This window comes from Chelonus insularis, unplaced genomic scaffold (assembly GCF_013357705.1).
Source record: "Chelonus insularis isolate UGA/USDA-ARS -01 unplaced genomic scaffold, ASM1335770v1 scaffold_714_pilon, whole genome shotgun sequence".
Taxonomy (NCBI): Eukaryota; Metazoa; Arthropoda; class Insecta; order Hymenoptera; family Braconidae; genus Chelonus; species Chelonus insularis.
The window spans coordinates 1,234,630-1,247,820 of NW_023276795.1; the positions used below are offsets into that span (position 1 = coordinate 1,234,630).

General features: G+C 28.9%; 1 protein-coding gene across 3 annotated transcripts in view; it reads left to right on the forward strand.

Moving 5' to 3' along the window:
- Neto (Neuropilin and tolloid-like) overlaps positions 1-9,082 on the forward strand; it is a 45,660-nt gene extending 36,578 nt beyond the window's left edge. For all 3 annotated transcript variants that reach the window (XM_035094781.1, XM_035094782.1, XM_035094784.1), the window contains 5 exons: positions 995-1,155; positions 2,101-2,347; positions 2,681-2,796; positions 6,019-6,159; positions 6,391-9,082. In XM_035094781.1, coding sequence (XP_034950672.1) covers positions 995-1,155; positions 2,101-2,347; positions 2,681-2,796; positions 6,019-6,159; positions 6,391-7,365 — 1,640 coding nt within the window. In that variant the 3' untranslated portion in view covers positions 7,366-9,082. The remainder of the gene's footprint in view (positions 1-994; positions 1,156-2,100; positions 2,348-2,680; positions 2,797-6,018; positions 6,160-6,390) is intronic.
- The last annotated feature ends 4,109 nt before the right edge of the window (positions 9,083-13,191 follow it).

A 13,191-nucleotide genomic window follows, 5' to 3' on the forward strand; every position in this document is an offset into this window, starting at 1 on the left:
ATTCTCTTCGTCTCAATGCCTAGAAATACGGAATCAGGTCAAACTTATACAAAATCAATTATTTCACTCTGAAAATGGGGTAAAACGGGAACTTGCTTTAATTCTATCATACAAATTTTGTTCCCCATAGTCCTACGAGGGGAACGAAATTTTTTTATACGGGTTTAATTATCTAAATCTAATAAAGTCAATATCACTCTTATGATTACCACTATTCCCAATCTAATTTTCTCTGATAAGATAAATACAACTTTCTTTAGAAATCATCATATTGTTCCATCCATCACCAACTTTGAAACTTTTTATCTCGAAAAGTTCTAAATCGGAATATTTTTTTGTTGGCAATGTCCACATAGAATTCTAAAGTTAATTTCTCTAAAATTTTTCATGCTCCATCGAATAATAAACCTCTTATTCCATGCTTTGCTTTTTTATTTAAATCTCAAAAAACCAGTGGTGTATTAAATACACCAAATAGAATCCTACTATTTACTTTATCTATTTGGAAAAAGCATGCAACCACTATGAAGAAACTTGTTGTTTTTTTCATGGAGAAATATTTTGTTTAGTCAAGTATTTCATGCTTGAAAGTCAAAACAAGTATAAAAGCTACGTCAAAACCACTTGGTAAATGTTTTATAAATGGGTAATTTTCTAGAATTGGTATATTTGAACGTATTACCCTGCTATTGACTACAATCCTGATATGTGCAATTAACGAATGGCCTGGGCAATTTGTGTTCGAGGATAATGCAAATTACCTCCGGCAACTGAAGAGAAATTATGAGACATTTCGGAAATAGATGATTCTGTATAAACCGTATGCACACTATTAGTTATAGTGAAATTCATTTATATAGTCATCAAGTAATTTCTCTATGACTAGACGATATATTGTTTCTTATTTTAAATATCTATACATTATGATAATAATATATATAAGTATGAATACATTTTATGAATTTAGAAGAGCTGTAATAGGTTTAATTCACAGCTGGAGTATCACCGGAACCGGAACCCTGCATTAGGAATGTGACTGACGAGTACGAAGCAATAATCAGTAGTGCAGATGTTGAGGAAGAGAAGAAAATCGCAGAAAAGAATGGAATGCCATTGGATTGTTTGTGGGTTGTTACCGTAAAAGAAAAATGGAGGGTAACTATTGTTTGCACTCTTTTACATAAAAATTTTTATTCTCTTTAAGACTAATTAATTATTATGTGAAAAGAAATATTGAAATGGCTTGATTAGAAAACATCTAGAAAAATAAATGATCATTTTTGTGGTATAAATATGATAAAAAATATTTTTAATATATTTTAGAATTCATAAAAACTCATTTGTTTTCTGTTAAGATATGAAAAAATAAAGAACATTGAATCCTCAGAGTTTCAACAATGATGAAGTGATTTTACTGTATTTTCCCAAGCGAAAACGATCGAAGAATAAGAATTTATTTAGGATAATTAAACCACTGGTCTAATTATCTCAAGCCCCTGAGCTCTTATTACCCTGAATCCTTAAAAACTAACGAACAATAAATGAGTTTATATGTAAACTAATTTGTTCTGACTTGAAGTTGAGTAATTAAAAAAAATTTTTTACTTGAGAAAATCTACTCAAGAGCATATACTTCAGTCAAATATAAATCTTTATTTGCAGTTGCCTATCACGAATATTAAACGGCTCTAAAAGAATAGTGTTTAAAATAAAGTTCAAGTAATAAAGTTATAAATTACTTAGACTATGTGGAATATCGTTTTAAAAGTTTATAGTCAAATTTAAAATATTAAATAATTAAATAGAAATAAAGTTTCAACTGAATTTTCATGTCATGTTCAATTTTCAATTATTTCATACAAAAATGCACTGACAGCTTCAATTTTTTTTATAACAAAGTTACTGAGCGAGCTTTAAATGACTGTCATATCTGAAAAAGAGCCTTCGAAATTTGAAATATCCATATATTCTCTTGTATTCAGTCAGTCTGATTTAATAAATATTTTCATTTACTTAAAAAATAATTCAATTTATTTAATCTTCTCAAATAAGTTTTTAAACCGATTAAATGTAATTTTTTTTTACAATTATATGTTTTAGATGCAGTTAGGATTCGATGTTTTCAAATTGGATAAACCCAACGATTGCGATGCTAATTTTTTATCTGTTTTTAATGAGAAACCGGAAATGCCTTCATTATTGAGAAACTTTTGTGGTAGCATTGCTGAAGCAGTTGTTACCAAGTCTCACATCATGTATATTCGATTTTATGTAGAACCCAAAGCCATCAATAGTACTTTTACAACTTTAATGACAGCAGTAAGAGATAAAGAAAGTAATGATGCTTGTACGTATAAAATTACAATTTAACTTCGATATTTTTTTTCCCTGATTCGCTTAATCTTATTAGTATTTATTTTACTCCGAACAAATGAGGAGGATTTTTTCTTTAATATTTAAGAATCATTGACAATCGTAAATATTTTTGAAGGAATTCAATTTTTTTTTTTTTCTAAAATAATGAAAGGATGTCAGAACAAAATAAGATAATACTACTAGTGAATACAGTGCTTGATACTCATAATTATTTTCTACATTCAAAACAATTCTATTAATTCGAGTTTAGAGATTATTATTATTTTAAATAAGTGATGATAAAATTTTGATATGAAATTTTCAGCTTGTGAAGAAGACGAATACGATTGTGATGATGCAACATGCATAGCCGGATTTTTACGATGCAATAACCGTGAAAACTGTCGCCTTAAATGGGATGAAGATCCATCTATTTGTGGGGTAAGTAAATAAAATATTGTTAAGAACTAAAGTTTTTCAATTTTACGATCAAGCATCTCGATTATAATATTATTCATGAAATGACCAGATATCTTATTTTAATACGATGCCTTTAGATATTAGAGTCATATTTTTATTTCGAGTTGCTATGAGGAAGTGTAGATGTCTGACAACGAATGGGTGGGTGTTTCCGGTTTCACGATACACAATACCTTGCTTTTGGCAAACTACCAGAACAAGACACCAAACGATGTGTTGCTTAAGACGGAATATTAATCTCAAGAATTTTTAATATGTCAACATTATTTTAATAGCACTTTTTATAAATAATACCACAAGTTGTATTTAACTGTTTGAAAGTTAAATATATTTACATCTACTAATATTAATCATTTTAAATTTAAATGCATAAATATTATGCAACATTAAATTCATTCTCTCAATGTTCATTCCATGGGTATTTAAGATATTCCTTTGTAAGTAATAAGAAAAGATTGATCGTGAAAAAAATTCAGCTTTTTTTTATGATTTTTTTTCCTGTATAATATTAAACGATGAACTTTTTCTGGAAGTCTTTGTACCTACTTGTCTTTGAGAATCCTTCAACTTCAATTTCCCTTATAAATAACACAAATTTTCTATTTCACTTTTCGATCTTATCTCTTAATAGTTCATTCAAATTTTTTTTTTTTAGCTACAAAATATTTCGAAATAATAAAAACAAAAATTCTTTATTCTATTACTGATTAAAAATTTCTAAAATATTTTTAATAAATTGTTGTAATGGAATTATAAAAACGTAAAGCAACATTCCAGTGTTAAAATGAAAATAATTCTAAATATTTATTTAATTCTATAAAAAAGAATATCTGATGATATTACAATTACGAAAGGAGAGATAAATGAAAATTAATTTAACAAATTCATGATGAGTACAACTGACTGCGTCAATCATCAAAACTCGTTTAAATTTTAGTTTTAATTAGTTAAGTTAATTTCAAGTTCATCCATCGTATTTCAACTATCTACAAGCTCAGAACTGCAAGACTGAATATGCAAGATGTAAATCAACTGGTTCAATTTTTTTTTTTAAACACATTAATATCAAATTATTAGACATAACATTAATTAAATGTACTTATAGCTCCAATATTAACTTTTGGATTAAAATTATCATTATTATAATTATTATCAATTATTATTATTATATTAACTTCACATTATATATTATACTGTAGAAAGTATCGTGGATAGCTTTCATAAACATTTTTTTTTTTTTTTTTTTAAACTTTAACATTTGTACAAAAAATATTAAGTTTTTGTAAATCATACTCATAGTGGAATGTTCAATTTAAACATCAAAAGAAATACATACTTGTTTTGTTGCTTTTTATTTGACATTGCAGTACATTGTATGAAAATGGTTACAAAGTCAGCAGCTCTCGTCAAATGCTCATTCACACGTAGAAGAGAAAGTCAAAATGAATGTGGTTCTTTTCTTTTCTTTGATTTTGAATCCTGTTTACCACGCAACTATTTTATGTTGATAATATGTGCTTGAAATTTTTTCATTCGACAAAAATATTTACTTATTTTCTCTATTCAAAGACATACTAAATTAACTACGAATTCAGTTTAAATCTGGTGTGCATAACAAATATTTTTTCACAGTTGACAACTGAACAAGTATTGCTATGTTCAATACACTGAATAATACTTGATACTCAATTCAAATCGAATAAAAATACTCAAGTCTATTGGGGAAAAAGGTAACATTAAACGAGTAAATATTTCACTGTTCCCTCGAGATGTAAGTCAATGTTATGTCGGACGCAGTCAAAGCCATAGACAACAAAAGAATGGAAATTATTTATTAAAACCTTTACATCAAAATTTTTTTGCGTAGATGCACAAAACTTGTCTAAATATGCTCACAAAAAAATCTAACATTTATTCATTTGATTTTTCTTCAAGGAAAAATTTATTCCGACAGCTTTTTTGTGATAAAAAAAAATAATTATATCATTTAACTCTCAAGAGTTCGCTCTAGACTTTTAAATGAACTGTATTCATTCTTTTCATGCATCTAAACATTTACATCAATATTTTTCTTATACTTTTAATTTATAAAATTATTCTAACTTAGTCAATGAGAACACAATTCGTTTTGATATTACAAGGATAGTCATGTAACAAGTGGTGAATGAGAATGAAGCTAAATATCATAAATCAACATTGTAGTTTCAATTTTAACTCTATTGATTATATAATAGAAATTTGAATTTTAAGATTAACATTTTAGGTGGTAGTTCCGTTAACTTCCAGAAGCTAAATGGATTCTTGTTGTAATGTAGCTATGCGGTTGTGGTTGTGGTTAATGCTTCTGGCAAGTAGAAGAGAATAGATTCAGTAGACATCTTGTCAACTATCTAAGATTGAGCTATCATTTTAGAAACTTTACCAATCATAAGAAAAAAATTTATTGTAAGAAAAAATATTCTAAAGAATTTTTTTAAATGACTTAGTACTGTGGGTTTAAAAATAAAACAGATAATGAGAATAGAATTTTTAAATCTAAAAAAACCAATTTGCATGATAATTCACTCAAGAATAATTAAAATCACAATTTACTGATGCCCCAATGTCAAGTAAAAACAGGTTGGTATTAAGTTATTTACCTGGTTTAAAGACCTTAGATAATTTGGTTGAGGTGACTCATTATTTCTGTTGTGGTTGACTCGTAAAGATCTTATTTGTCGTTGCATTAGTAAAACGTACATCTAGTGAAGTAGGAAAGCCGCCACATTGTAATCCCTATAATGATCCAACCTCAAGCAAATCTCATGATCTTATTGAAGATTTTCCTCCCTTCGTAATTAGAGTACAATTAAAAGTCTTATGATATTCAAGATGAAAAATAATCATTTAATGATTTTATTACCTTTCAAAAAGAAAAGATTCGAGAAATATAAATTTTTTGCTGAATAGATCATTTTTGATGAATTAAATGTTTAATAATAAAAAGACGATACAATTTATAATAAGATTAAAGAAAAATAGATGTTATCAAAATATTCTGATTTAGTATTCATTATAATCAAGTGATAAGTATAAGGATTAAACTCCTTAAAATAGTTTTCATAATTATGTGAGTTAACAATAAACTATTATAATTATGATTTGACCATAATCATAATTATCTTTGTGTTTCCTATGTTTCAGCAAGGCAAAGGGTCAATTGCTCTAGACTCAACAAGGATCGTAATTATTCTAGTTATATTTTCCATGATTATGTTTGGCATGTGTTTCGCTTTTATATTCAACTGCGTTCAAAAACTTATACGAGACCATCGAATAATTCAAGTAAGCTCAAAAATAATTTAGTTTTTATCAGTTAATAGTTTCACAGCCATTCATTATTTCATTATAAAATGTGTCAATTTTCAATTGATTTATTTCAAGTAAAGTTTTAACCAAATAAATTTCTAGCTGGTTGAAAATAGTTTTTAGTAATTACTAACATCAGCTAAAAGAATATATTAAAAATAAGTGATTTAAAAAATAGATGCATGAATATTTTGCATTTGATTCTAGGAACATATAAGGCAGTCTCGAGAAAATCGTTTGGATGAAATAGGTCGCAAAGCAACGCCTTGTCCAATATCATCGACGCAGACAGATATTCGTCAGAGAAGTAGTGAGTCACCAAGTTTAGAAATAGACTCAAGCAAGGAACTAATACCACCGACGACTCTTATTGCTCAGGAATACACAAAAGAGCTCGTATTGGAGATGAACTATGGAACGACAGAGATAAATGACATTCACCAGAGCAACAATGTTAGTAATGCAACGCAGGAACGTTTACAAGAATCAACAGAGGAGCCAGAAATGTGTGACAGTTCTTGTCAAACTCGGGAAAGTCTTTTTGATCCTCGCATTGTAGACCCGGGAATACCATCACCAGCATTTTCAACATTTGGTTATCGTAGTGCTACTAATTCTCAAAATGGTGTAAGCACAAGTTCACGAAAATCGTCACAAGGTCAATTGTCAAGACAAAGTCCAAAACAAATTTCTCTGAACAGTTCTGGTGTCAGACGACCCTCCGAGCAATGCTCTATTTGTAGTTCAACTGTAAGACAAGACAGTGGTAATGGAATTTGTCCAAAGCATACTCCAATACCTGCACCACCAGGATGGTCAGTTCATGAACCACCATACTCGCCAGTCCTAACATCTGGTGGCTACACCGAGTCTGACTATCCAAGTTATCAGAGGTACCAAAGCCCCAAACCAGAGAGAGTGGCCAAAAACTATCAGGAGTCTAGTCTCGTGAGGCAGGCGACTGTTGGTTCAAGTGAAAAATACGGAGGCTCTTCATACGGCTCTGGTCGTGGATCCAATAACACTGCCAGCAATGCACATAGCTCTCCACATTCAGGAACTCCAAAGTATTCACCCTCAGACCCCCGATATCGAGCGGAGGCGGTCATCGAGGTAGACCAAAAGAGGCCTTTTAGCATAGAAAGTACCAAAAGTGCTCCGGACGTCATCGCGACGCACTGACGACGGGAAGCTGGGGATTGGGAACCTTACAAAAGACGCCATCCCCGTCTGAGTCATCAGAACTGTCAATCACACAGTACCTTTAACCGAGTGCCACTAATAAGTGTTGGCACACAGAGTTCGTTAGATGATGATACCTCAATGACTGCTACATTTGAAATGATCATGACTTCCTGATCTTCGTGTTCTACCGCGTTACGTCCAAGTACCCAAAGCCTTGACACTTCACCGCACTTGGACGATTTACCCATCTTAAAACCACCTAGAGAGTTTCGATCACCTGTCATTACATGGAGGCATTGCAATTGTGTTGGACACTCCCACCTAACATCTATACGTCCTGCTATGCCTTGTTGTTTACTCAAACGTTGCACGCAAGATACGTTATATCGAACATGGCCTAGTAGACTAACCAATACAAGACCCAGGAAAAAAAACACAGCAACCCAAAGCTCTCCTGGGATCAATGGAATACCAACTACAGATATCGATCGGACTGTTTGGTTTACAGGTTCAATAGAAAAATCTTTGACCAGTGATATTGGTGTGTCAATACCTTTCTGAAGTTCATTTCATGCTGTGAGAAGCGTTTTTAACACAATCATCGAGGCTTTGTACATTTCCAGGGTAAAAATGGTGGATGTTGATAATTAAAGACTCAGGAAAATCGATTTTTGATTTAATAAGAACAGTACGCACAGTTAGAGTAGCTTTGTTCATTTATTTCTTTTTCCTCTCTGCCCATCTTCAACAGTTATTTTATGTCTAGTCTAGTCAGCACTGCCAAATGATTAATTTCTTTTTAATATTTAAAGAAGCTGATCATTCAAAACTATTAGTTAAATAATAATTGTACATTTATATATGTGTAGATAAATACATATCGCTGTCCAGGTGACAGATCTCTGTAAAATATAAATTTTTAAAGTTTCACAAGGAACAGTGAGTTTCATGTAGAAGATGAAAACATGTAATTTACTCGAAAATGAACTTTCAAGTTCTTACAATATTTCATATACTAGATAATAATGTACTATTACATGAAATGTTTTTCATAAAGTTTGTAATTAAATTTTTAAAGACCTTTGAAAAACAAACACTATAAAATACAAATGTAAATGGCAATTTACAATCAATATATAATATAGTGTATGAATAGTAATATTAATTATGCGGTTATTGACATATATATAAATACTGTAAAAAAATAGTATTTCTAAACGGTCTATTTTTTCACATTGATTAAATAAATTGAATATGTCGAATTTAACGGCATCGTTCATACCTACGGAAATTATTGAAGGTTGCATTTATTTATTTTTAATTAATTTTGCATTTTTTCATTGATGAAAAATATGTCAAAATAGCGATATTTAAAAAAAAAAAATTTTTTTTTATTATTCCGAGTGTGAACGATATATAGAACATAATGAGAAATGATTTTAATCAATGTAGTCAATTAAATTTATTATCAAGTGATGTCATTTTGATGTATCTATAAAGGAAGATGAACAATATCATACCAGGTGAAGATCACTATGTACATGTAATTATAATATAGAGAAGCAATAGTGCTTTATGTACAGATTATGAATTAACAATAGTGCGTAGATGAACGTACAGGGTGTACACATTTGTATATAATATATGAGTTAATCATAATTATTTGTTAAAAATTAGCATAGTAAATAAATAAATATTTATTAGATTCAATTAATAAGAAGCATCTGATTTTATTTCTCTTTATTTTTTCCCTTTCTGTAAAAAAAACTCACATTCTGTAGATATCATGTCTGTGATTTGGAAAGAATGATAGATTTTAAGTCAAGAGTATTAGGACTGTTATTCTTTAATTCCAGAAATCCTTTATGCATTACTATCATAGTTGTTGATTTATGAAACGTTATCTTGGAGAAGTAAGAATAAATTTAACATATAAACTAGCGAATTAACTGTCTTCCGCAGTAATTCTGCAGTAAGCGATGCCACGTTGGTGCTTGCGGCAGAGCTTGCAAGAATGCTACACAATAAAATATACACGCTTGAGCAGTACCAACGCTACGTTATACGAATATCAAGTAAGATCTTGGAAAATTATCATGTGTCTGCCCTGTATAAAAATCTCCCTATTATATCAATCATCCACTCAGATTTAACCTCATTTCCTTCTTCATCTGTTGAATTAAATTATTGCATAATTTATAATTCCGTTTATGACTTAAAAAAAAAAAAATCTTTCATTCTGTCAGTAATAAAAAGGAGAAAAATTTTACTGAAAATAAATTGTGAAAGTTAATTTCTTATGTTTATATATTACAACATAATTTTTTTCAATTACACTTAACTTTATTTTCTCCCTCTTTAAGATATTTTATTAGAAACATTCAGTTCTAGTGCTGTGATAAACTACATAATTTCATTCTTCTTCCAAGATTTGGTTGTAACTGTTTAATGTAGAGTATTTGAGAGGAAAAATAATAATCCATTACTTTTATATGATAGTAAACACTTAATGTATATAGAAAGATTAAAAGAAAATATTTTATCGAGTAAAAGAAAGCTTTTACATTAGTTGGTGTTTTTGAAAGTTGTGATGATTTAAACTGAAATAAAAATCCAGATGATACAATATTTCCTTCAAGAGTCATAATGTCTTTCTTTAGACTCAACGAATCGATGGAAGATCAGCATCTATCAATACTTCAGTATACTTTACAGCATTTTTGAGTGACATAATCACTTGTTTCAATTGTCCTAAACGAGGTGAATGACAAAGAGTGGTATTGAGTTCACAATTCACTCTTACAGTACCTTTTTCATTGTAACTTTCATCGTACATTCGATGCGACGACGTTGAGCTCGAGCTATAATCCTCCAACTTGACAAATCGTCTCACTTTCCTACAATTTTATGGAAGTCACAGAGGGTCTGAAAATTCTAGTCTTTCTACTGCCACGATCAATGGTTATAAAAGTGATAATATGAGACTTTTTTCGTACTTTAATCCAAGAAAATGTCTTACTCTTATTTATCTGAATCACAGAAGAAGTACACAAAAGAAATATTACTCTCATTACTGCTCAAAGTATATCGCTTCTAATGAATTGTTAGTTCAGGAATCTTTTTATCATTTAAAGATCATTGTTTAGCTACAAGAAATATGCTTTTAAAGTTAGCACTATATCTTATAAAGACATTTTGTTAAGATTTGTGAGCGTTAAGTAATTTTTTTTTTTGATATATGTACTGTAGTAACAGTTAATCTTGTGACTAATGAACACTTAAAAAAAATTTATAGAATTTTCGTAGTTTGCTTGAGTAATACTAATTTCCATTAATTTTCGTAATTGAATTAACTGGAGGATTTTTAAAAATATTCTCGAATAAATAGCACGATGTTTTCATCCAAATTATTACTAATTTCTGCTATTATTCAAGAATACGTGGATTATAAACTCACGATTTCACCATTTTATGGTAATGTAATGGCAATTTATTTTAATTATTTCATTTTTGTTAAATGTTTAAAATTTATTTTTCTATCAATGTTATATTTTCAATAAAAATAATTAATATTTTAATATTTGAGTGGGTAAATTTAATAATTTTTTTATATTTATAAAATAATTACTTAACACTTTTTAATAATCGATATTCATTGATAGAGCTTTTTTATCAAATAAAATAATTAAGGGTAAAATAAAAAAAATGGAACCTCGGCTATTGAAGTTCTGTCACTAACGAAGTAAACCTTTTATTAATTTATTGAATTTTTCTATACTGTCAATATCAAATTTTATTTTTCAGTCCTTTTTAAAAGATTAACAAAAAAATTTTTTTTAGATGATCACACTCGAATTGGAATTCGCTGTTGTTTTTGTAATTTTTTTTCAAACTTTCATCATTAAAAAAACGATATAAAATAATTTTTGCAAAAGAGAATATGGAATAAATCTACTATGAATTACAAAACCAAAAATATCGTTGAATTAAAAAAAAATAACTGAAACATTTTTCATTTCTCTAAAGTTTATACATATTGGCATATACAAAACAATTTTTCAATAAATCCTTTTTCGTTATTCGACTCATATTTATTGTCAAATATCATATAGACCATACCATGCAACAGATAAAAAATTTATGCTCATTGGTGGGCATCCTTCTTTATGATGCCAAGTCATAAAACGAGCATTACTCTGAAATCCCAAGAAAGCTGTGGCGTGGAATTGACTTGTTCATAGATAAAATATATGTTATTTATTCTGACATACAATAATAAACAGGATGTACTGCAAACTACTTGTCGAACGAAAGAAAATTTATGTGTATTAGTGTATTACATTTTTATTAGCAACTTGATGTCTTTTATCATTTCAGTTGATTTCAGTGGATGTCTCCAACAATATAAGTCAGTATCACTATCGTGACGTAAACTGAACATCTTAGAAGCCTATCGGCTATCATTAAACTATTCCCTAGTGTAGAGACTGTGACAATTTATAGAGACTGTTATCTTTGCTGAAATGATCATCGTATCACAGATGCGCAGACATTAACGAACGCTAGTAACTCTAGATAATAATCGATTTCATGAATAGTTATGCTGCATTAGATATGCACTTTTATTATTCTTTCGCTCATAAAAATGAATAAGTATAATTAGATCAGAAATTAATAATCTTCTCAATAGGATTGATCAATTAAAAGTATGGATTATTGAAAGATAATCTAATGTTACATTGACAAATATTTTTACATCTTTTTTGAAATATTTTGATAATTATTTCATAATGTTTTATGCTTGGAAACAAACTGATTACATTCTAAAGAACTAAAAATAACAAAACATCCAATTTCATTGGTAATTGAAAATATAATATTCATTTTATTACCTGATATTGTCGTATTAATTAAATTGCTGAATCGAATAGCTTTCAAACGATTGTATTCAAACGTTTAAAATCTATTTTATAACGTTCTATTAATTTATAATCAAAAAAAATTAAATGCTTATTCAGAAATAATATCAAGCCAGAAAAGGGAACAAATAATATCTTCTATCTATTTCTTGGGAAAAGCTCACAATAAATTAAATTAACGCTCTTCATCAACAACGAAAAATTTTTTATTGAAATAGAACTGATTTTAAAAAATGATAGTATAATCTGCGATCTCTTTTAACTATGAGAATAAATGAATAATTGAATTTTAAAGTAATTACAGAACCAAAATATTCTCTCTCTCAATAAACAAAACAATTGTATTCAGATCAGAATCTCGATCTAGTTCCATTTAGCTAGAAATAGGATTATGGCACTGAAGGCACGAGTGTCTCAGCACGTGCATTAACGTAATAAACGGACACGATACAATCTGATGTATAGATATACAGGTGAATATCCATATATTTGAACCGGTTTAGTCATTTATGTATATTTTCACACGTATCCCAATAAAAATTTAATAATAATAAATTGCACGAAATATTCATCTCATAAAATAGCGGAAGAGAAAATAGAGCCATTATATCTGGATAATAAATTGGTCAGAAGTTACACAAATTTTGTAAATGTAACCAAAATTTTTCAACAGTGGACTGAGAGTGTGTTTAAAACTGAAAAAATTATCAGAGGTAATTCAATGTCAGTCAATTTTATTTATCATAAAGAACAACAAAAAAAATTGACAAAAGTTATGCAACATGTTTTATTATTTTCAATGCTAAAATCAGGACAATATGCAGTCACCAGTGATGTTATGCATTATGAGTATTAATTCACGGTGGATGAAACTTATAACGTACACGTCTACATGTTCTGTCTT